Genomic DNA, 24,964 nt, shown 5'->3' with positions numbered 1-24,964 from the left:
TGTGGGTTAGGGTAGGCTAACCTGGAGGACTCAGGCTGTGGGACCAGTTCTGGGCTTCCTGATTCCAGATACAACTGTCAATGGTCACTTCCTCAGGATGAGAGCTGGTCCCTGAGGTGCCCACAGTGTCCAGGCAAGTAGGGCCCCAGCTGTCAGGGCATGCTGGCCCCCACTAGACAGACACGGGCCGGCTACTTCTCCGTGAGAGGGTGCTGCAGACTGAATTGTGTCCCCTGGATTCCTGTGTGGAGGCCCTAACCTCCAGTGTGACCGTATGTGGAGATGGGGCCCGCGAGAGGTGACTAAGATGAAATGAGGTTGTAAGGTTGGGTTCCTGATCCAATAGGACTGGTGTCCTTACAAGAGGAAAAGAGAGAGACATTTCTCATTTTGCCCACCCCGAGGAAAGGCCATGTGAGAACATTGGGTAAGGCAGCCTTCTGCAGACCAGCAAGAGGGCTCTCACCAGAGACAGCGCCGGCACCCTGATCTCGACTGTGGCACCCTGATCTCGACTCCAGCCTCCTGAACTGTGAGAAATACTCGCCTGCTGTTTAAGCCACCCAGTCTGTTATTTCATTACGATGGCCTGAGCTAACTCAGAGGGTTATTTTTGAAGTAAGGGGTCAGGGAAGGTTTCTCAAGGATGTGATGTTTGGGCTGAAACCCAAAGGATGAGAAGGAGCATCGTGGAAGGTTCCAGAAAAGAAGTGGGTGCAAGGACCCCGGGGCAGAAGGCAGGGGAGGGTCTCGTGGGCCGCTGGTGAGTTGGGGTCTGCTAGAGAAAGAGTCTGGATTGTAACCGAGGCCCTTTCCCATTTCCAGGTGACCTCAGGGCAAGCCTATCATCCCCTAGGGCCTCAGTTTCCCCGCTTGTAAAACAGAGGTGAATCCGTGTCTCCCCCTCCCAGGGTGGCTTCAAGGCCCCACCTAGAGTGGGCGCCCGGCTGGCGGCCAGGCCCGGAGTCTCATTCTCGGGGAGAGAGGCCCCACGAGCCAGCTGTGCTGCACTCAGACCCCAAGGGACCCTTCCTACATCCCAGCCGGAACGGCTGTGCTCAGCAGCCGCCACCAACAGGGGAAACAAAACGTGCTCACAGTAGACCTTCTGATTCAGCCGGGGTTGGGGATTTGGCAGCAGCCGCAGAGCCTGATTAAAGGCATTCCGAGGCATGCTCGGTGTTTGTGTATCTGGTTCTGTATTTACACTTTGGGAACGAGCGAGGAGGCAGCTGGGGAGTGTCTTAGTCGGCCAGGGGGCCAGGGGCTGGGGTGACTAAGCCTGAAATCTGCACTCGGCCACATGCCTGTGACGCTTTCATTCATTCCCGAATTCATTCATTATTCCTTCCTGTGCTCGGCAGATGTGTAATGAGAAACTCCAGTGTACCAGGCACGCTTTGGTGGGGGCAGCCTGCCTCTCCTCATAGTGGGGCCCTCAGTCAGCATGGGGGCCAGTGGTAAGATGCAACTAGGCAGCAACAGAGTTGATAACAGTTAATTAAAAACATACCAAAGACCTGAATGTTAGAGCTCAATCTAAAAAATTCCTAGAAGGAAGCATAGGTGTAAATCTTCGCAGCCTTGGATTAGGTGATGGATTTTTAGCTATGACACTAAACACACATGCAAAGAAAAATAGATTAATTGCACCCTGTCAACATTAGAAACTTCTGTGTATCAAAAGACTGTCAAGAACATGAAAAGACGATAGAAAATATTTGCAAACCACAAAGCTGATAAGGGATTAATAAGATCCAGAGTATCTAAAGAACTCTTACAACTCAACAAGAAAAAGACATGCAGCCCAATTTTTAAAAAAGGCAGAGGACTTGAATAGACATCTCTCCAAAGAAGACAGGCAAAAGGCCAATAAGCACATGAGAACTGGCTCAACATCACTAGTCACCAGTGGAATGCAAATCAGAACCGCAGTAAGAAACCACCTCGCCCCCATCAGGATGGTTACTATCAAAAAACAACAGACACTAACAAGTGTTGATGAGGATGTGGAGAAATTGAAACCCTCATGCACTGCTGGTCGGAATGTAAAATGGTGTGGTCGCTATGGAAAACAGTCTGGTAGCTCCTCAATAAGATAAATATGGAATTACCATATGATCCAGCAGTTCCATTTGTAGGTAGGTACCTGAGAGATTTGAAAACAGGGATTCAAACATTTACTTGTCCACGTATGTGCATAGCAGCACCAGTCACCATCACCAAAAGGTGGGAACAGACATGTCCATCAATAGATGAATGGGTAAACAAAATATGGTCCATCCATACAATGGAAGATTACTCAGCGATAAAAAGGAACCAAGCCCTGACACATGCTATGATGTGGATGAACTCTAAAAACATCAGGTTGAGTGAAAGAAGCCAGACACAAAGGGCCACTTATTACATGATTCCATTTATATGAAATGTCCAGAACAGGCAAATCCATAGAGACAAAAAGCAGGTTAGTGGCCGCAGGAGCTGTGAGGGTAATGGGGAGGGACTGCTAGTGGCACTGGGTCCTTTGGGGTGATGGTTGCTGGCTCCTAGAAAGTGAGGCCTGGGAGGGGTTGGCGGGTGAGGGAGTTGCAGATCTTTTCAGGAGCTCTCCAGGACTCCCTCCATGGGCTTCTGCAGCTGCCTGGACACTCAGAGAACCTGACGAAGCCCTAGTCCCTCCCTCCTAGGGGACAACCCCCAAAGGTGGCCCATTCAAGGGCCCCATTGCCATTGGCAGCCTCCTGAGGACTCCACCTAGGTGAGCCCTGAGGAGCAGGACTTTGGGCCAGGTTGTGCAAATCCCTTGGGGTCCTGGTCAGCACTCAGGTCCCAAAAGGATCATGTACTCAAGATGAGATTTGCTCTCCACCTCCATCTCGTGGGTGATTCTTTGCCTGTGCACTTGGGGAGCTGTCTCTTCTTCCTTGGGCCTCAGCTTCCCCAAAGGTAGGAGTGGGCAGTCCCATGTGGGCACAGGAGAAACATGGTTCTTGCCTGGGATTCTGAGTGCACCGAGCAGTTGTTCCTGCGTTCACATGTTCCTCTGTTGTCTGGTCGCTCAGTTCCTACGTGGGTGCCAAGCTTCTCCATTGTGCCAGGGTCCTTGTGGGGCAGACAGTCTGATGGGAGGAGATAGACCTCGGTCAGGTGGTTTTGGATAGTGAGCTATGGAGGAGGTAATCCCGTGGGTGAGGAGGTGCAGTGTTGGGCTGGCCCAGTGGGAAGATTCTGCCTTCTGGAGGAGGGAGTGCCAGTGCAAAGGCCCTGAGGCAGCTACCTCAGCTGGTGGAGTGCAGTGGCTGGGGGATAGCAGAGGGCCAGACAATGCAGACCTTCATGGTGAGAGGGGGAAACAGTTCTGCTCAGAGTACATGGCTCCTCTCTGGCCCTCTGTAGTGCGGCCCCCATGCCTGCTCTGGCTTTGCAGGACAGAGCTCAGCCTTCAGCATGGCTCCTCCCCTTAATCTCATTAGAAGGCTGACCAGTTGCCATGATGATTGCTAATGGGCCTGACTAAGGCCAGCTCCTAGAGAGCGAGGCCTGGGAGGGGTTGGCAGGTGGGGGTGGGTTGCTGCATCCTGTGGAGGGTCCTAGAGGACTGTGGGCTGCCCTGGAGAAGTGACTGCATCTGCCGTGCTACGCCTTTCCAGGGCCACTCCCTGACCTTGTGGCCTTCACTCCTCCCAGCCCCTTGGATGCTGTCTGGATAGGGGGATGTGCTCAACAGGAATGTGGGCACGGACAGAGGCTGGGAAGGCATGCTGTACTGGGTGACCCCATCTCTGTGGGGTCCTGCCAGCAAGGGGGTTGGGGGAGGTTGAAGAAGCCACCCATTTACACAGGGTTCTGTCGGGGAAATGGATGTGGGGTGGGGACAGGGAAGAAGGACTTTGTGCAGGGGGTATGGTCCTGGAACAGGCTGTGCCAGGCTTTTGGGGGGGAGACCCTGCCTGGAAATGAGGGGTCCAGGGCTACTTCAGGGCCTGAGGTGGCCTTTTACAGTGAGACTTGTGCTGGGCCCCTTCTTGGCAGAGCTGACGTGGTTGGGTTGATGCTGTGACTGTGAACTCCCAGAGGAGTGCTCTCATCTACCATGTGATGTGGCCTTTCTGACACTCTGCGGTCCCAGCCACCTGCTGGTCCACAGGGTTATGCAGGAGTCAAGTTCCAGGAGTGGACTCCATGTCCTACTTGGCCACTTCTGAGCTGTGTGGCCCTGGGCAATTCCCTTGCCTGCTGGGCCTCAGTTTTCCCATCTAGAAAGTGGAGTGCACTGGTCACCCCTCAAAGGGCCTGTCTTGGAGCAGATTGTGTCCCCTCAAAAATATGTTTTGGAATCTGGGGCTGTGACCTTACTTTGCAGCTGTAATTAAGGGTCTCAGTTTGAGATGATTCTGGATTAGGATGGGCTCTGACTCCAGGGGCAGGTATTATTAGAGAAAAGAGAGGGAGAGTGCAGACACAGACACAGAAGGGAAGGCCGTGTGGAGATGGAGGCAGAGATGGAACAATGTAGCCTTAAGCCGAGGGACTCCTGGAGCCCCCTGAAGCTGGGAGAGGCCTGGGACAGAATCTCCCTTAGAGCCTCCAGAAGGAACCACCCCTGCCCATGCCTTGATCTTGGACTTCTACCTCTTGAACTATGAGAGAGTAAATTCCTTTGTTTTAAGCCACCCAGTTTGTGGTAATTTGTTACAGTAGCATCAGGACACTTAGGACAGGGCAGTTGTGCTGCTCAAATGTTAAACGTGCTGAGACTAGGGAAGGGCTCTGTGCCCCATGGCAGGGCCTCTGGTGCCGTCGGTAATGCTTGGGGTTGGGGGACACTGAGCACAGGGTGGCTAAGGTCTCCGCTGTGCTTCCTGGTCCTACATTGTGGCCCCGTCAGCCTCAACTCTGAAACACCTGTGACCCCTAGGATGTGGCACCACTTGGTTGGTTGGTTCACACCCCAGAGCAAGAGGGTTTGCGAGGCATGAACTGGACTGTTCCTGGAAGGGTCTGGGGCTGCAGGATGCCGATGGGAGGTGAGGTCAGACACGCAGCAGCACTTCCTAGGGGCCCATCGTGGCCACATGGTGGGCTGGCGCCAGACACATTGTGACCAGCAGACTGTGAGTCTTTGGTGCCTGCCACCTGCTGGGGGACAGGATGGGGACAGTGGACAAGATCATGAGCCACACACTTCTGATGGGACGAATGGGATTAGACAAACCCAAAGAGGCATATGTAGAGGGTCTGGGTCAGTCAGAGGTGCTCTACTGCTGTCGTTCTCTTAATTTTGACCCAATAGAGGAAGAGGGTGGCTTTTGAGGAGCTCTCTGTACCATCTTTACAGGTTTCTTTTTGTGTGTGTATACATCTAAGACTCACAATAAAAACTTTTATTAAAAAAAAAAAAGCCAGAGGCCAATGTGATGGTGACTTGGGGGCTGTTCCTTGGGTGGGGTATCAGGGAGGCACTCTGGAATGGGTGTGGAGGGGGAGCTGTCACAGGCTGAGAGCCTGGGGGGCACAGACTCGGGGTGCTTTGGGGTCAGGTGGCAGGAGGGAATGGAGATCAGGTAGAATAGAGGGCGGAGAGGCCATGGTGAAAGCATGGGTCACAGAGCACCTGCATGCCCTTAGAATCTGGAGTGGGGTTCACTTGCACAGTCGGGGAGCCTGGACTTGGACCCCAGGCTGTCTGATCTACAGGCCGTAAGCAAGAAGGAGCCCTGGGAGTTGTAGCTCCTCTGTGCCAGCGGGTGGCCTTGGCCAGGCTTCACTTTCCTGTCTGCGCCCCGCTCTGCCAAAAACCATGAGGACGGGGCAAGGGGGCGGGAAGGCTCAAGCCTCCATAGGGCGTTGGGAATTGGGTCCGTGTCCTGAAAGGTTCTTGTATGGCCTCCATACGGGACTGTCACCTGGCTCATGAAAGTTGGCTATTGACAGTGAGTAGTGTTCATTCACTTAACCATTCATTCACTCATTCATTCATTCACTCGTGTGTTCATCCGCTCCTTTGTTCCACCACCAGGTGCTGCTGAGCATTAGGCCTTGGCTCAGATGCCAGGTTTATGGAGCTCTGTTGGCGAGGTTGGCGGCAGGGTGGGGTAGAAAGTGCCATGGAGGGGGCACAGAATGAGGATTGCTGCGTGGAGGGGTGCATGAGTGTGTAGCTTGGCAGTGGGCAGAGGCATGAGCTTTGGCTTCTGGCAGCTTGTCAGACCCTGCCTGGTGGCATCACTCTGCTGTCCTTGTGGACCTTCTGAGGCAGCAGGTCCATGGGTAGAGCCCAGGCTGGCCCCCTTTTCACCCCAGGACCCCACTCTTAGGGTTTTCCGGCCAGGCCTGGGATGGCAGTCAGCCCCTGCAAAGTTAGGAGGTCCCTAAGACCACCATCATATCTGACACCAGCTGCAGGATATGAGGGTTCCCGAGACTACACTCAGCTTGACAGTTCACTAGGACTCAGAAGACCATTATACTCACAGTTAACAGTCTGTTAGAGTAGAAGGACACAGTCAGCATAGGGCGGCGTCCAGGAGAGTTCCCAGCACACAGCTGCCTGTTGTCCCTTCCCTTTGGAGTCACATGGACAGTGCTTGCTTCTCCCAGTACCAGTGTGTGATGACACACATGGGATAATGTCCAGGGATGCTCCCCAAGCCTTGGTGTCCAGGGTTTTCACTGGGGTTCACCATGCAGACAGACACTGCTGACTGCCATCTCTAGCCCCTGCAGAGAGTGAGCTGATATCGCATTGGCTGGAGACCTCCACCTCAAATCACGGCTGTTGGCATAGATACCCAGTGTGGCCTGAGGCCCTAGGCAAACAAAGACACTCTTATCAGGCAATACTTTTCTAAGGGCTTTCATCGCCCAGGAGCTGGGGGGCAAAGGTCAGACCACCTTGGACCATGTTAACTCTTTCCTTTGCAGACTCATGTACAACCAAGTATGAGCACAGGGTCCCCCAAAGAAGAGTGAGGCCCCACACTGTGTCCGCTCCAGAGGCCACACCACAAAGCCTGACAGAGGTGGGGCTTGGGAGGGCCAATGCTACAGCAGCACTTGAGCCGTGAGCATCCTGTAAGTCCCCAGTCTGGCCTCTCTCTAGCCCGGAATGTGGCAGCTTTGCGGAGTACTTCCCTGGATGCCGGAGTTTCCAGAGCTGGCAGTTCAGCCTGTGACAAAAGCATATGTGGTGTGAACACTTCTGTATCACACACCTGGCATTTGCACACACACTTGCCTGGACCACTCACTTTAGGGAGAGGGAAACTGAGGCCCAGAGAGGGCTGGAGCCCTCCAGGGCCACATGGTTCTTGAGAGGTGGATGCAGTGCGGGTTCCTGCCACATGGCTCAGACACAAGAAGGGATAAGGGCGGGTCTCGGGTCCCAGGCAACCTATGTCCAGGCCAGGGTGGGCGCCCCATCCTGCTTGGCCTCCCCCTCCCTCCTGACTGGGGGCTGGCCTGTTTCATCTCAAGTGACTGCAGGGAGGGACATGGTGGGGTGTTCACTGTGAGGTCCCCAGCCATTAGAGACAGACCCTGGGTGGGGCCCTGAGGATGCCTGAGAACCACCCCGAGAAGGAATGGAGCAAGGTCAATCTCTCTCCCGGCTCCCTCGCAGTTCGCAGGAAACAGCTGTTTACCTGGGTGAGGTGATCCGCCGGGCGAGCGGCCAGTTCCTGAACTTTACTTCCCCCTCCGGTGTCCAAGGCCTCCCAGGAAGCGGGGGCTGGCGTGGGATAGCAGGGCGGCGTGGGCGGCCAGCAAACGGAGCACTGCCAGGAGCTGTTTGTGAGGGAACGTGAGCCGGTCTTGTTGTGTACACAGTGTCAACCCTAGCAACCGCCCCAGCCGGCTGGAGCGGACGCCCACCCCTCCCCAGATGCCTGGCCCCTGCCCCTCCATCAGGGCGCCCACCTACCATGGCAGTTTAACAGGCATTGTGGATCTGTGGCCCCGAGGGCCACAGGTGGTATCAACCAGCTCAGGAGCATCTGCCATTCCCAGCAAGGTGGAATTGCTGCTGGAGGGAGAAGAGACCAGGTCCCAGCCCTGCTCTGAGGCAGCCGGAGCTGGTCAGGGAGCTCCAGGCTCTTGGTTCTGAGGCCTGGCCCAGTGGGACAAATTCCCATGCAAGTGAAGGGTAGAGGGATGTGACCAGCCCAGATGAAGGCTCTCCAGTGGGTGAGGCTGACAGGTTAGGCAGAAGGAGCCTTGGGGCTTGGGCAGGACCCCTTAAAACTCAGGAGGGGTCTGGCAGACCCAATCGTCCTGTGTGCGCTGCCGTAGTGATTGTACATGCTGGACTTTGAAAGCTAGCTCTGCACTTCTAAGCCGGCCTCTCCGATTCAGGCCATTGGAAGGACAATTTCCCTGTGTCCGGGCGTAAATTCGCAGCCTCTGGCCCGCACCCCAGGAACGCAGCCTTTGGTGATAAGAAATGGCTCCCCTGGGGTGGGTGCGGGGCCTCCTGCACAGGCTCCAGGTCCACTTGATACTCTTGCTTATTCACAGACCGTCTGAGTCAGCGAGCAAGCCTCCCTCAAGTTCATGGTGGCAGTGCACCCAGGACACATTTCCCTGCCTGGGGAGGGCCGCCTGGGGCTTCTTGGGTTTCTGATTCTGCTGGTTTTGGTGGAAAGACTCGTGGCTCCTTTGGGAATCTGAGTCACAGGGGTCCCATACCCTCTGTGATTGGTGCCACTGACCCCACTGCTTGGGGCCCTCGGGAATGGCGCTCTTCAGGGTGTGCTCGTGAGGGGCTCCCCCCTCCCCACCCCTAGCCACCCCTGCCTCCGCTATAGCTGCTGGCTTCTCTCTTGCAGCTCCAGCTCCAAAAGTCCCAGTACCTGCAGCTGGGCCCAAGCCGTGGCCAGTACTATGGCGGGTCCCTGCCCAACGTGAACCAGATTGGGAGCGGCACTGTGGATCTGCCCTTCCAGGTGAGCCCCCATCCCTCCCCTACACCACCTCCCACCTGGGACGTGTTGCAGTCTGGGCCCCGCCCTGGCCACAGAGCAAGTGAGCACGCATGACAGCCTGTGAACAGCTGGGGTCACCAGATGATTGCTGCCGCCCGACCCACCCCCGCCTACTCCCTTCCTCCCCCTGGGCCAGGCTTCTCCCGGATCCCCCCTGCCCATCCTCTGTCAGCAGACCCCACAGTGAGGCCATGGTCTGGCCCTGAGTGTTTCGGCAGCCGCTACACCTGTTGGCCGGGTGTGCAGCAGCGGGAACCGCTCAGGGCCTCTGGGGCTTGGCTCCGTCCTGCTTCCCTAATCCACAAGCCCAGCAATTCTCAGAAGGAGGCCCCGCGGCCTGACCCCACTTGTCTGCAAACGTTTCTTGGCAGAGACCCACACAGCGCGGCTCCCGCAGGCCATGTAGCTGCCGTGCACGTCCTTATCGTAAATAAGGAGAGATAAGGCCCACTGCCTGCCCGGAGCTGGGCTAGCCTCTTCCCCAAGGCCACATCCCCCGCCCCTGGTCTGCAGTGGGGTCAAGGTGGGCCCAGGAGCTGGGCCAAGAGGTAGGGCCACCCCCAGCAAATGTCTAGGCTATGCAGGGACAGGTTCATCAGGTAGCCACACACCTATCCTGTTGCTGGGACAAAGCCTCAGAAACAGCCTCGTGCATTAGTGTGTTGACAGGCCAGGTGGTACTGGGTTAGTCCTGCAGGGAGCTCAGCCCCTACCCACCCACCCGAGTCACTCCCCAGCTCCTACTCCTCCCACACTGCTGCTGGGATGCAGCAGGGCACCAACCCAGGGTCCCTCAGGCTGCCTCGGGGTCCAGCCGGCTCAGCTCTATCTCCTGGGCCCATGGAGCATAGCCCTCCTCAGATGGCCTCCTCATCAGAGCAGATGAGTGGGGCTGTCCTGCTGATCCTGGTGTGCATCAAAGCCTGACCTCTTTGTCAGTGCCCTTTCTAGTTTGGGTTTTCTCCCCTCCTCCCTGGCTCTCCCCTTCCCCCTCTAGGAGAGTGTCTCTCTGGGCACCCCCTAGCTTGGCCCTTGCCTGGGGCCAGTGTGGAGCTGAGGGTGCACGGGGCCCTGTTGGGCTTCCCACTGGGGGGCCAGGAGAGGCAGGAGTGTCTCAAAGTCTCGGTTCTTTGCATTTTCAGCCCAGCGGATTTCTGGGGGAGGCTCTGACAGCGGCTCCTGTCTCTCTGGTAAATGAGCCCCTGGGCTGAGGCCTCGGCATCCCCGGCACGTGCGCGGGCGCTGGGTATCCCTGTGCGGCCGCCCCCGTGGCCCAGCAGGAGGTGTCCTGTCTGCCAAACGGAAACAGATCTGCTCTGCACCCCCATCTGGGGAAGTGCGTGTGGGCGCGTCGAGAGACCCCTGCCTGGGGGATCTGAGCATGCGCACCAACGCTGCATGGTTCGTTCCTGTGACATACGCACACGTGTGTGTGTGTGGATATGGCCTGGTGAGCCAGGCTGTGGCTGGGCCTGAGCTTCTCTCTGCCTCTGGCTCTGCTTCAGCCGCCTCGATTTCCCCTCTCGGCTTCCAGGCATCTCTGGGAGGAGAGGAATGGCCCCTGTCCTTTGATGTCTTTGCCTGGGTGGCAAGGTTCCTACCCTCCCTTGGTCACTGCCATTTCCTGGGCCCACAGCCTTTTGGAGGCAAAAGTGCAGAAAGACCCAAATTGGTAGAGTCTTTGCTGGGTTAGGGAGAGACAGGGGTCCCTGAATGCCAGGGAGAGCAGGCAGCCCTGAATGCTAGCCAGGTTGTTTGGATGGGTGGGGAAGAGCAGTGAGCCAGCCAGTGGCAGTCTTCCGGAGGAAATTGCTTTTTGCCTGGCTTCCCAGAGAAGACAGAAGGGCCCAAGGGCCAGATGGCCTGGCAGGGGGACGGGCTGCATCCAGAGCTAGCTAAGACTGCCAGTCTCACCCCAGTCAGATGGTGAAGGGCCCCTTGGCACCAGGACATGTAGAGAGCAGTTTCCTGGGGGCCCCAGGAGCATGGAGCCAGGAGTGGGAGCAGAGCCTGGCCAGGGGCCTCATGCCAGCCCCAGGTGCTGGAAGGGAGCCCTGTCCGGCCAAGCTGTAGGCCAGGGCTCCGGAAAGTGCCTGCACTTGGCTCCCGGTTGTGCTGGGACAAGGCTGTGGGGGAGGGCGCGTGGGGGCCAAGTCTCAACCAAGACCAGCCCCAGGCTCAACAAGGAGCCTCCAGGGAGCCAGCACTTGGCCAGGTGGGCCCCTCGACGTCCTGGGCTGGAAGCCCCGGGGCTGTCTCTTGGCAGGCCCCTCCAGGGATGACGTAGGTGGGGAGAGGAGGCCGGCCAGGCCTGGAGAGAGAGGGCGGAGGCCTGTCTGCACCTGGCGAGGCTGGGGGTGGGGGAGGGCGGTGCTCAGTCCGTCTGCACCCCTGGCACCCCGGCCAGCACTAGGCCCTGAGCTTGCGCCGCTCTGCCTGGCCCGTGCATGCCGGCTGCACTGCACGCCTGCTGCCCTGGCGCCCGGGAACCCCATCTCACCTCCAGCCCCACAGTGCTCAGAGACCTGGGGCAGGGGCCGCAGGAGGAAAGGAAGCCTACCTAGAGTGGCTGACGGTGTCTCCAGACCTGAACAGGGAGGGTTGTAGGGGGACCCTGAGGTCAGATCCTGGGGGACAGAACTGGGGTTGGATCTCATACCACAGCTGGTAACTGTGATTTGGGTTTCTCTCTCTCTTTTCCCATCTCTTCCTCTCCTCCCTCCCAACGTTGGTCTCCTCCCTATCCCCAGACACCCTTCCAGTCCTCGGGCCTGGACACCAGCCGAACTACCCGGCACCATGGGCTAGTGGACAGAGTGTACCGGGAGCGTGGCCGGCTCGGCTCCCCACATCGCCGGCCCCTGTCAGTGGACAAACATGGAAGGCAGATATCCTTTTCCCAGAGGAGGGGGGAGGGGACTGCTTCATCTAGCTGATAGAGCTGTCTGCTGCCAGCTCTGGGATGGAATCAGGGCTTCTCCAGTTCTCCAGGGCTACTGGGCAGCACCAAGAAGGGAGTACAATTGCACAGCAACCCCAGAAGACTTCCTGGAGGATGCAATGTGAGCTGAAGGGCTAGGGGAGCACAGGGACCAATTGACACAGAGATGGCCACTGGAGCACACAGTCTGAGATGAGAGTTGGGAGGATGAAGCTGGACCACATTGTGCTCAGACTCCTGGCTGGGCAGTGGGGCCCAGGAAGGTTGCGAGCAGAGCATTTACATGTTAGGGCCTAGGCCCTCCTCTAGGGCCTTATGGAGGGCAGCCTGAGCCAAGGCAGTGGGGCTGAGGGGGATCTGAGCCAGACCCAGACAGAACAGAGGGAGGCTTGATCTGAAGACATAGAATTTGCCTCTGTACCTCAGCCAAGCAGAGAGATTGTCAGGAATCCCCCCACCCCCCCCACCTGGCTGCCCCTTGGTGCCTGGCCAGCTAGGCTCCCCCACCACTGGAGTCGGAGTGGCTGCTCCTGGGAACCCTGGTTCTCCAGAACAGAGAAGCCTGTTCTTTCCTGGTTCTCATTTCCATGGTCTAGGGGAGCCTGACCAGCTGGGCCCCAGACCAAGCCCTGGGGCCCCGGGAGCCGCCCCGTCAGCCCAGAATTAAGAGTCAAGACCGGGGTCAGCTGAACTAGACTCCCCGCAGCACCCCCATGGGCCCCCGTTTCACGGCTGAGGCCCCTCTTGGAAGGGGTGCAGCCCGCACGTGCGCTTGCAGGGGGTGAGTGCTGAGTGCTAGGTGGACAGGGCTGCACCCTGGAGGCTGCTCGCAGCCAGGCAGGAAAGGCCCCCCGCCCCGAGGCCCCAGCTGTTTGCAGGCTCCCAGCAGCCTGGCTACTCCGATGGCCAGTGTGGGGTTCCTAGCACTCAAGGCCGGGCCTGGGCTGACAGCACCATCCCCTTAACTCACACTCACGCGGACAGCTGCCCATACGGCACCGTGTACCTCTCGCCACCTGCGGACACCAGCTGGAGAAGGTCAGTGACTCAGAGCCAACCCCAGCCCTCTCATTGGAAACAAAGCCATACTTTCCTCATGGTCATGCTTGAAAAACCAGTACTCAGTCACTTGAAAATGACAAAAGTAAGAAGCATCCAGAAGTTTCTAGAAATCAGCTCTAGCCCTCTAACAGTGAGGTCTCAGTTTGGGGTCTTCTGGGGATTTTTTTTCCCCTTCTCTATTTACAAATTTTTTTTTCTTTTTCGAACAAAGTTGGGATTGTATTGATTATTCAATGCTGCGGCTTACTTTTTTTCCATTAATGCTGTATTATGGTTGGTTTCTCACATTCCCAAACAGTCATAGAAAACGTGATTGTAAAAGGATTATATATTTTTTACTAGAAGATTAGAAAAATACATAAATGCATCTGGAAAGCGGAAAAAAAACCCCCACCCATAATACCATCATCTAGAATGTTTTTAAATAACAATAATATAGTTAATATAAATGCCTAAAATAACACAGGTGATTGTTACACACCAGTGTAAATGTACTTAATGGCAAAAGAAGTATACACTTAAAAAAGGTTAAAAAGGCAGTTTTCATGTTATGTTTATTTTACAATACATACACACACAAAAATACGTAGGTGATTTCAGTAAACAAAGACCAAAAGTAAGCAAGCTGTTAAAAAAATATGTATATGTATAATATATATTATATATATATAAACACAACACTGAATATATAATTCAGTAATCTAATTAAATACCCACCAAGGTCATATTCACGTATCAGGTGCTATTTCAACTGTCGTATCCATTAACTGATGTAGGATGTGCGTTGGTGGAGTTGGTGCTGTTATCCTCCTCATTTTAGGTATAAGAGTACAGAGAGGTCAGAACACTTGCTCAGGGACACACAGGTGGTGTTGAGGGGAGGGCAGGATCCTCCTGGCTCCTCACTGCCCAGCTGGCCCCAGGGTCAGAGGTGGCCCGGTCCTTTGTAACCTGTTCTTGTCCTTGAACCGAGTTTCTCCCATGTCACTCTCAGTGTCTGGGACATCCCCATTGGGTGCTTGTGGCTTTTACTCTAATCCCCAAATTGGCTGTGCAGCTGGGCCCATCCTTTGCATGTCCGCCCAGCTCCCCATGGGTGCCCCTGGTTTCCTAGGCAGCTGAGGGGTTTTTCTGGGGACCCTCCCTTTAGGCACCTGCAACTGGGGGCAGATTGTGTTACTAGGGCAGAGAGTGGAGCCTCTCCCAGGCCCCTGGCAGCATTTGGACTGGTTGGAGCAAGACTCCCCTTGGCCATTTTTCACCAGGAGAGAACTCCATGATGGGCTTGTACCCCTGAGACTGGGCTACTGTGGGACTGTCAGGGCCTCTCTCTGGAGGATTTCAACTGGAAAACACCACCCTTTCCCTAAAGCTGAGAAGCTCAGCAAAGGGGCGGGGATAGACAGGGGCTGGTTAGGTGGTTAGGAAGGGAAGGAAATTTCTGCTGCAGCCTTTGCAGACGAAAACCGCATTCACTCTTGTGGCTCTTTAGGGTTTTGCTCAGGTTACAGCAGCTCACAGAAATGACCTATGACTGCCACCCTGTCCCATTGGGCATGTCCCAGATAGAGCGGGGCCAGGACTATCCCTTTTTCCCCTTTGGGGCTGAGGCTCACTGTCTCTCTCCTCTCTCCAGGACCAATTCTGACTCTGCCCTGCACCAGAGCACAATGACGCCTACCCAGCCAGAGCCCTTTACGAGTGGGTCCCAGGACACGCACCAGAAAAGAGGTATCAACAGGGCACACAGGCATCTTTCCTGGGGTCAGGCAAGTCCAGTGGGTGGCTGCTGTGCTCCCAGAAATCACAAACTCACAGGTGGATAGACTTGAGAGGGAAGACTCAGTGGGTGCTGTGGGACAAGGGAAGGGGTTCAGGAAAACTTTCAGAGATGGTGCTACTTGAGTTGGATTTTGAGGAGTGCAGAGACACAGAAAACAGTCCCTGAAAATGCACTTTGGCTTTCATTCATGGATTCAGGGTATGGCCACACAGTCTGGGGGACTTACAGATTCTTTCAAATTTTGGGAGCAGCAAGCTGAAGCAAAAAGGGCTTTGATTGGCTATGACCAACAGTCAGGGCTTGATGTTCACCTTCAGGTATAGTTTGATCCAGGGCTTCACACTGGATCATTTCCTGTTTCTGATGCTTAGGACCCTCTAGGTCCACAGCCCCTGGGCCCATCCTAGCTACAGTGGGTGGAAAAGAGGCTGACTGTTTCCTAACTCTTGCCCAGAGCCTCCTTTCCAATTGGGCCATGCACACACCCCTGCAGCTGGGGCAGATTTGTGCCCAGGCCCCCAGTCCCTCCTTAGAGCTAGATGTGGAGGCAGTATCCCTGGACCTTCCAGGATAGTACATGCCATCTTAAAAACTGGGGCAGTGTTACCCATAGAGGGGAGAGCGATGCTGAGGCCAGCCCTAGGAAACCCCATGTGGGCCTGCTGTGTTCCAAGGTACTGACACCAGAGAACTAATCGTGTATTCCGAAGGCCCAGACGCTTACTACTTTTTTAGTAGCATTTCACTGTGCCAGTATAAACGTAACGGAGATTTTGCTGTTAGAAGAAGGATGGTCAACTAGAACTTCACCCCTTGCTGGCAGAGGCTTTCCTCATGTGATCTTCCCGGGATCCCAGCTCACGGGGCAGCAAAGGCAAGATCGCAGAAGGAAATGCCTCTATAATAAAAGCGAGGATTCCAGATCCCTAAGGGTGACAAGAATGGATCTGGCGCTTCTCTCCAGTCTCCTGATGCTGAGGGCCATTCAGAGGGTGCTGTCTACCCTGGAGAGTCCCCCAGGAACATGGGGCTTTTGGGGCGATGAGTGGGTGTCACCATCCCCAGGGACTTGCTGTGACAATGGAAGGACCTCTGGCAGCTCAGAGTCCAGTTGGCTTTGGGGTGGGGGGAGGAGAAACACATCAACTCTCTCTGTTCCTCAAGGGGCCCAGACAGTAACGAAGTTGAGGGTTAGTCTGGCTGCCCTTCCATCTCCTGGTCCTGGTTTCAAGAAGGAAGAATTAACCCATCAGGCTAACACATCATAATGGCTCTATTGCATGTGAAAAACTGAACCTCCAACCAACATAAAGAAATTGGGTCTCATAAAGAAAATGTTTCATTTTACCTTAACCGAAAGATTTAAGGGAAATGGACTTCAGGCACAGCTGGTTCTAGGGCCTTGAAAGATGCCCAACCAGTCCCTCAGACCTCTCATCTCCTTTCCTCCTCTGGGGCTGGTTGGCATTGCAACTCATGCGGCCATAACTACCATGCGTGGATCAACCTCAGCCCATGTTGAACTATGAGGCCTGGGTCCCTGTGCTTGGTGCCAACAGCGCAAGAGGAGCCCGGCCTCTGGGTACTGACAGCCCAGTGCGGGAGACGGGTGTCCACAGGGCCACAGGTGCAGTGCACAGGGCAAGGCGACCACTCATGGGATGCTAGGAGAGATTCTTGGCTGTTCTCTGCACCCCAAGGCCTCCAAGGCCTGAGTGGGTCCTGTAAGAGGCAGAGCCAACATGTGTCCTTAGCTCCAGAGCTTTCATTCTCATTTCTTTTTAAGTCACAGGTTCTCTCTCTCTCTCTTTTTTCACTTTTATTTCTTTCTCTCTCTCTCTCTTTTTTTTAACGAAACTCTTTTACTTCAGTACAATCCCCAGAAGTAGTAGTTGGGGCAGTTACAATCATATCACAGTCACGACTCTATGTCGAGGGAGTGCCCTCCTGGCGCCAGCACGCAGCTGCAAAAAGACTCATTTTCTGCTTCTCCTTCTCACCCCACCCCTCCCTAGTCTTACTGTTAACAGTCCCAGGAATGGAGGAGACCACATCGGAAACAGACAAGAACCTTTCCAAGCAAGCGTGGGACACCAAGAAGGTAAGCACCTAAGAACTTTTGAAAGTGGTTTTCCTTCTTGATTTTTTTTTTTTAAAGCACAACCCTGGGTGAAACTGGCGAAATCATACACTGGGTGAGAGTCGCCTTCCCTGAGGTGTGAACCTCATTCAGTTTTGACCAGTTACATAGCCTATCGAAAACCATGTAAAGAATTAAAACCCACGTTCGCTTGGGCAGCACATACACTAAAATTGGAACCATACAGGGAAGATGAGCATGGCCCTCGAGGATGACACGCAAATTCACAAAGCGTTGCATATTTTTATGTGTAGTGATGGATGTTCTCGAGACTTGTTGTGGTGATCCCTTTACAACATGTACGAATAGCGAAGCATTATGTTACACACCTGAAACTAATATAACGTTATATGTCAATTTTATCTCAACTGAAAAAAAAAAGAAATTGAAGCCATGGAGGTTAAGTGATTTGCCCAAGAATGTGAAGATACTTAGGGTTTTAGAACCTATGCCTCCTAATTCTTAGCCTTAATCGTGCTACTAATGCACAGTATTGTGTAATTATCATTGTTTATCATCATCCTTGAACATAAACTCCCATTCATTTGCACAATAATCGCATAATTTATTAGAGTACAGCGTCTACTTGGAATTCCCAGTTGTATTGGGATTTCTGTATCCAGAAAGAAAGTTCTCAAGTTCAACCTACGAAACTGTCTAGTGATAAAATAGAATTTGTGCCATGAATACAGATTTCAAAGAATTTGAATAGAACAAAAATGCATTTAACACTAAAGCTATTTTGAATGTTAAAAAAAAAAAGAATTGAAACCCTTTGCTGGTCAAGTTGCATGAAAGGGGCAGCACCAAAAATCACCTATTCCTTGAGGAACTTGGAGGGAGCTGGTGAATGAGCAAACAGCCCTATGTTCCTTAAAAGCATAGATTCTGAGCTTTTGAAATCAACTGGAAACAACCTGAATTTTTGACAGTAGGGGATTTATAAGGAAATTGTCCTCAGCACCTCATGAAAAGCTCCATGTGATTGTAATTGGGAATTTTGAAGAAATTTTAAAGGTATGAGAGACACTTGTGATAAAACTGTTATGTGGGAAGAGCGGGATAAAGCCCTTTAGACAGGCACAGACCACACAGAGATGCCCACAGATCCCTGGGTGTACAGGACGCAGCCCAGGTAGCCCCGAGTGGGGCATGTCCTGCCAAGTAGTGGGGTGTGGGCACCACTGTTGGCCTTTTAATCCCTGTCTACATGTTCCAGTTTTGCATGCAGAATGCATATGATTTTCAAACTCTGGGGAAAAACTTAAAAATTTTGACAATTCAAAGTCAGAAAGCAACTGAAACATCTAGTTGCAAAGGGGTGCATAAGAAAGGACAACAGGGTCCCTCTGCGTGCCTAGATGTGCTGCTGTAAAGAAAATGAAGGTGGCAAGTGTCGTGACTCTGAGAAGGGAAACAGCCCCAGCATCCTGGGAGTGAGAAGAGGGCGGCAGAGCCCAGCATCTTGGCAAGATGCCTTTTAACTGCCGCGCAAAACGATGCATCTGTGAGGGTGTCAGTAGAGGAATTCTTGGGGATTCGTTGTGGGGGTGGGGGGATGATGGGTGGATTTTTAATGCTGTTTAGAAATCCATTAGTATCCCATAATGTTCGTGGAATGCTTTTGAAAAGATTTTTCAGAAAAAGTCATTGTCAAAGTGCTTTGCAAAAAAATCTGGTAATGAAGCGAGTGTTTACTCACGGAATTAAGGAGCCTGTGGCCAAGCAGAAACCCGTTCCTCTGGCATTCCCCACAGAGGCTTACCACCCGCTGGTCACGTGCCATCCTTTGGGCTCCTCAGTCTCTGCCAGTCAGGCCTTCCCCACCCCACCCCCACCCCCACCGGGTGTGTGCACGGTGAAGCAGGCCCAGCCCTCCGCTGGTTGTGTCCACGTTCTTGTCTGATAATCCCTAAAGAACACATCAGCCAGGAGTGTCTGCCTGAGGGCCCAAGAGGCAGAGAGGACTAAGGGAATGTAACACACAGCTGAGCCCTCTGTTGGCACGCGGGGTTCTGTCCGATCATGTCTGCTGCCACCGGAAGAGAGTTGCCTCCTTTGTCCTTGAACGTGAGTCTAGGGATCCTGCCTGGAGCCTGCAGTTCTTGGATGGCGATAGTGTCCCCAGTTCACAGAGGAGGAAATAGGGTTTCTCTGGGACCCCCTTCCCAGGGCTGGTAACCACGGTCTCTGTCCTTGGGCCTGTGGGCCAGGAAGCATGCCAGCACCAGGGTCCCCGTGGGAGTCACAGCTCTGGGGCACCGTTGTAAGGTGGGTCAGCAGAGGGCACCAGTAGTACCTTCTGTGTTATTTAGGGCATCCGCTTTGAGCCTCCTCAGACTTCCCTATGTGATGTCCTTCTCTGTCACGGGTAGATGGACACCGAGCAGAGGCATCCCTTGCGACTGGAGCCCCCGCCTGCCCTGGCTCAGGAATGGCTTCAGGGTTAGCCTGGAGGCACCTGGGTTTTCAGCTGCTTCGCCCCCCAGCTGGCTGCTGACAGCCGTGGTACAGCCCTTGGAGGAGGGGGTTTCATATGTGAAGAGTGGGCAGGCATCCTCTTCTCCCCCATGCCTGCTCTGACAAGGGACCGAGCTACCCCTGGGCTGTGCCCACCTTACCAAGCAGACAGATTGAAGCTGGGAGGGGCCTGTAGGAAGACCGTCTCCACATAGCTCTTATTTTTGCCCTGAGTGTGCCTGGGGCAGGCCCCCCATCCCACGGGGCTACCTGTTCTTCATCTGCAGATAAACTCGATTTTTGTTGAGCATATTTTGGCCCCTCTGGGGAGATCAGTATGTTGTGAGGAGGCACAGTGCACACGAGGAGCCAGCTCAGCCTCTGCTGTCTTCTCTTTCAGACAGGGTCCAGGCCCAAGTCCTGTGAGGTCCCCGGAATCAAGTAAGTGTCAGCAGGGCCCCACCCTGTGTGCCTAAGGCCACCATGGGCTACTTGGATGACCCCAGGGCTTCCTGTCTGCTCATGAGGCTGCAGGTCCCTACAGGAGGGGACACTGTGCCTCTGGCAGCCACCCAGCAAGCCTCACCATGGGGGATGCTCCCACCCCTCCCTGCCCGAGATGACTGAACCCCTGGCCTCAGCCCAAGCACACTCACCCCTCAGACACAGTCTGTCCCTGGTCAGTGGGAGGACCCTCACCCCAGCCCCCATCCTGCAGGGACAGGCTGCTTCCTAAGCTTCCGTTGGAAGTGTGGGCTGACAGTTGTTTCTCGAGCAGGGCAGCGCCTAATTGTGGGGTGTCATTTTGCACCTGCTGATTTTTTGCACCGGCCTCCTCCTGCCTCAGCCACAGCTTTTGGGGGAGAATGGGCCAGCTGCCATCCCAAGAGCTCACCTCCCCCTCTGTCTGGCCTTTCCCCCCAGCATCTTTCCATCTGCTGACCAGGAAAACACTACAGCCCTGATCCCCGCTACCCACAACACGGGGGGCTCCCTGCCTGACCTGACCAACATCCACTTCCCCTCCCCCCTCCCGACCCCGTTGGACCCGGAGGAGCCCACCTTCCCTGCGCTGAGCAGCTCCAGCAGCACCGGGAACCTTGCAGCCAACCTGACACACCTGGGCATCGGCGGTGCTGGCCAGGGTAAGGCCCGGCCGGGCGGCGGGGACACTCCTTTCCCTGGCAGAGCTCACTATCTAGTGATGATGACACATGTGTTTGAATGATGACCTAGCAGGGTCACATCCACAATGCTGGCCGTGGGGGTGGAGGGCAGAGTCCACCACGAGGGTTTGCTGTTGCCAGGCTGACCCAAGGGGAAAGGCATCTGGGCAGAGGGCACTTCCTGGGCAAAGGCCTGGCACTACGCAGGTTCATGCCCCCAGGGATTGGACCTTGGACTGTGGTTCTTAGGGGATGCTGGGTGCTTCAGAGAGTTGGGGTGGGCCAGGCTTTCCCCATGCCCCTCATCGAGGGACAGACCTGATCTGCCCTTCCCACCCGCAGCTGACTGGCTGCCTGCTTGGGACGCTCCAGCCAGCCCCCTCCCTGGGAGAGGAGCGCTCCATGCTCCTTTCTCTCCAGATCACATCCTTGAGGATGTTCCACGGGCCCCTCTCCTATCCCAATATCTCTCGATGCTGCCTCACCCCTCCTCCTGGGGACTTCCAGCGGCACCGTCCCCCTACAACTCAGGCAGAGACCCTGGGGATATCCTCCCCAATTCTTCTGTCCTCTTATCCACTCTGACCCGTTGGCATGTCCTGTCGGCCCCCCATCATGACCCAGCTTGATTCAGATCCTCTCCCTGGGATGGCCTCCACCTGCTGGGCCCCCCAGCCTCTTCACCACCAGAACTGCCATCAGCTCATGGCCCTCTTGTCAGGACCTTGCACAGCCCCTCAGCTCCCTCCTAGTGAAACCTTGAGACCCCCGGGACCTTTAATTCCTGCTCCCCATGTTGACTTTGCTTCAGCCCATGAGTTTACCTTGGGGCCTTTGGCCTCCTCCTCCTCCAGGCCCCTTGCTCCATCCCGGCTTAGATGACCTCCCCTCCCATCTTCAGGCCTTCCTGACTCCCTGCTCGAACCCACGCCGCCTCTCACACTGGGTTGCCTTTCTGCACCCTCCCTGCTGCTGTTAAGTCGCTGTTTGCTCTCATCTGTCCCCTGGGCTGGGCCCTGATCTCCCATGTCCTTGCTGTGACCTCTGTATGCATGTTGACTGTGGGACGTGTGGGTTTGTATCCATGGAGATGGGATGGCCCCACCACAGCCTGGTGGTGGGGCAGGCAGGAGGGACGGCGGGGGGCCCTTCTGTGAGTCCATGTGTGTCGGGACTCAGCGGTCAGTGAGAGCACTACCTCACCTGGAGCCATGCACGGGCCAGCGCTCACCCCATCCACGGGCCCCCTGCACCCCTGCCCCGAGCATGGTGGGTAGCGCCACACAGGATTTTGTGAAAGAGAATCAGACACTCAGGTTCGTGTTTGCCGCATTTCCTCTGGCTGCCGGGGAGAGCTGGCCATAAGGAACGGGCAGCAGCAACTGGACCAGGGCAGAGCCCCACTGAGAGCTGTGCAGAGAGATTTCAGGGTGAAATTGGCCAGCCTTGGAGCTGGGTTGATTCAGGGAGTAAAGCAAAACAGGAGCCTAGAGTCATTCCTCACTTTGGTGCCGACAGGGCTGGGGGCAGGTGAGGGTTTCCTAGGTTTTTAGATGAGGAGATAGAAGCCAGAATGGTGAAGCGGGGAGTGGGATTCTGGCCTGATTGCATTGAGGCTGTGTTTCTTCCACACACCTGGCCGTGTGCCCGCTGAGGCTCAGCCACTGGGCAGAGGACACCAGCCCTGGCCATGCCCCGCCTCCAGGGGAGCCCCAGAAGACAAAATGAGCAGATTTGGGGGAGCCCAAGACCCATGGCCCTCCAAGAGACAGATGGGTGGGCAGCGTCCACGCACGCCTGTGCAAGGCAAGAAATCAGAAGGTTGGCTCTGGGGCTGCAGGTTAGGGACTTGCCCCCCCATTGCAGACAGTGCTGTTCCCTGGCCCCTGTTTTTCTCCTCACGCCTTGTAGCAGCCTCCAGAGCACCACCCCCCTCCGCCGGAGGGTCCTTGGCAGCTCCCCAGCGCCCGCCCGGGAGCCGCGCACCTCCAGCCCGCGCCGAGTCTAAACAAGCACAGGAAAACACACACATGTGAAAACCATAGATGCGGGACGGAGTGCAGACCCCGAGCCTGGGGCCCAGACCCCAGCCTCCCTGGCTCAGAGCGTCGGCCCAGTAATGTCTGACATGTGTTTGGTTGTTTGCGAACCTGCCGCTCCAGCAGCTCGCATGGCAGGGGCTTCACTTTCTGGGGCGTTTTAAGTCAAGCTGAGCCGCCGGCCGCTGGCACACATGGAGCTCACCCCCACCATCACCCGGCCCACCCTGCAGTCAGAACGTGAGCCTGAGGAGGAGGAAGAGGGAGGCCTCCGCCACCAGGGAGACAGCGGCCCCTCTCGCCTCCTTCCACATTTGCTAAAGTCGTTTCCCTGGCTGCTTGTGGGACCTGGAGGGTGGACAGGCTGGGGTCCTCCTTCCTGGCACAGCTCTGTGGCCTGCCACTGAGCTTTCGTGCCCCTGGGCTGGGCTTCTGCCACCAGGCCTGCCCTCCCCTGGCAGCTCTCCCTGCCCAAGATAGGCTTCCTTTCCAGCTGGACCCACTTCTTTTCCCCAAAGTGATCCGGGTTGTCAAAAGAAATTCAACGGCAAAGTGGCCCTCAGCCCTCCCGGCCCAACTGATGTCTTGGGGGTGGTGGCTGCCCCATAGAAGGCCAAGAGCGAGCTCTGCAGCCCAGCAGAGGATTAAAAACTCCCTTGTATTCAGGGCAGACATTAGAGGCTCGTAGCCTAAGGGCCAGATCCAGCCCATCAGTGTATTTTGGCTGGCCTACGACTGTGTGTGATGCTTTGAATCAACATTTAAACATACATGTAAAAACCTGGATTTCTAGCTTCTCTGGAAGAATCAGGCCTAGCGATGGAGGGTCGAGGTCCTGCACCTCAATTTGGGCTGGAGCACTCCAATTTGCCACAGATTCCTCCCATCCCTGCCATCCCTCTATCTCCCTCACTCCTGGTGTTTGCTTCTCTGCTGCTTACCGAGCCCTGACATCTCCTCCCAACGTGGGTGTGGAGTGTTCCTCTGCCCACCGGACATATGAGGCATTTGGATGCTCAGAGAAGACAAGGAGCAACCCAGGGTCCTACCTCCCAGTGCACTCTCAACAGGCGTCTTCCAGACTCCTCCTGCCTAGGCCTCCGCCAGTGGCTCCTGTGATGTTGCTATGTCTGCAGCAGCCTGATTGTGGGCCCAAAGTCTGTGTAGAAACTGGCCCCCAGGGCTCTACTGCGGGAGCAGTCCACAGTGCCAGGCGCCCCCGCAGTTGGCCAAGTGAAGCTGCCAGGGCTCCTAGGGGAAGTGCAGGCATGACCGGGCTCGCCTGGCGCGGATGACATAGCCCCAGTGAACAGCTGCCCTGGTGGAGGGCAGGCTGCCCGTCATCTCCCTTCAGTGCGTGCTGAGAGCGCGCTCGCCAGCCCTTGAACCTGCTGCCTCACCTGCTGAAACAGGGTTGATCTGGTGCCCTCGCAGGATGGGCCCAGCTGCCCCAGTGAGTCAGGAGCCTTCACCTGGCTTTGACTGTGGGCCATAGCTGCTCATGACCTCATTAGGGCCTCACAGTGAACCCACAAGGAAACTGAGTCTGGGGGATCAGGTGAGACCTCCCCCGCCAGGGGTCCCCATCCTTCCCCCAGCATCAAGGGGCCTGTTGCTTCCCTGGCACAGTGCCCCAGGATCACCTGGCAGGCCCTAACTGCTGCCACACTGAACTTGACCTCACTCAGCCCCTTCACAGCAGATACATTCAGGGATCACATTGCTGAGGGATGGGGCCAGGGTGAGGGAAAGGGTGACTTGGAGCCCCCCAGCTGGAGCTCTATCAGGAAGAAGATGAAGGAATTGGATTTCAACTTGGGCATCCTTGTGGGAGTGGTGCTCCAGCCTGGGGAGTGCATGAGGTGGGGGGAGAAGGTTGTGGGTGTGAGGGAGGGACCACCAGATACATAGATCAGGGGCCAAGAGGAGCCAAAGGAGCAGTTATGGGAAGGGGCAAGTTCATGAAAGGAGGGTGAGCAGAATGATGAGACTCAAGAAGAAACTGCATCAGGCAGGACTGACTTGCTTGGAGCTCTCCAAAACCCAAACCAGTTTAGGCAAAAAAGGGGACCAATTGTCTCCCGAAATCAAGAAGCACCAATGTGGCTGGGTCTGGGGCTCAGGTGCTAACTCTGCTCCTCAGCCCCCTGTTCGTCATCCGGCCCTCCCTGTTGTGGTTACCGGATGCCCCCTCACACAATTGTGGACTTCCCTTCCTGGAGTCCCAGCAAAAGCCCCTGAACAGGGTCTCACTGGCCAGCCTGGTCACATGTCCATCTGGGGGCCAATCATGCTGTGGCCCAGAGGTGGGGAAGCGCTGATCAGTGGGGCCTGCAGAACCTGCCCCTCCTAGAGGGTTGGTGGGATCAGTGGGGAGAGCGTTGGTCAGCAC

The 24,964-nt window shown here is 55.6% G+C and overlaps 1 protein-coding gene and 1 pseudogene across 10 annotated transcripts in view; both read left to right on the top strand.

Moving 5' to 3' along the window:
- The window catches only part of CRTC1 (CREB regulated transcription coactivator 1), a 73,897-nt gene that overhangs the window by 33,418 nt on the left and 15,515 nt on the right, over positions 1–24,964 (top strand). For 6 of the 10 annotated variants that reach the window (XM_032465219.1, XM_032465214.1, XM_032465211.1 and 3 more), the window contains exons 2-9: positions 8,826–8,942; positions 10,124–10,171; positions 11,732–11,869; positions 12,899–12,960; positions 14,621–14,715; positions 16,783–16,868; positions 19,768–19,808; positions 20,292–20,512. In XM_032465219.1, coding sequence (XP_032321110.1) covers positions 8,826–8,942; positions 10,124–10,171; positions 11,732–11,869; positions 12,899–12,960; positions 14,621–14,715; positions 16,783–16,868; positions 19,768–19,808; positions 20,292–20,512 — 808 coding nt within the window. The remainder of the gene's footprint in view (positions 1–8,825; positions 8,943–10,123; positions 10,172–11,731; positions 11,870–12,898; positions 12,961–14,620; positions 14,716–16,782; positions 16,869–19,767; positions 19,809–20,291; positions 20,513–24,964) is intronic. The other 4 variants (XM_032465218.1, XM_032465212.1, XM_032465217.1 and 1 more) reach the window with 1 other exon arrangement.
- On the top strand, positions 17,053–17,153 carry LOC116659154 (annotated as a pseudogene).

The sequence above is a fragment of the Camelus ferus genome, chromosome 22, assembly GCF_009834535.1.
Source record: "Camelus ferus isolate YT-003-E chromosome 22, BCGSAC_Cfer_1.0, whole genome shotgun sequence".
NCBI lineage: Eukaryota > Metazoa > Chordata > Mammalia > Artiodactyla > Camelidae > Camelus > Camelus ferus.
This window is presented reverse-complemented; position numbering and strand designations above follow the sequence as displayed.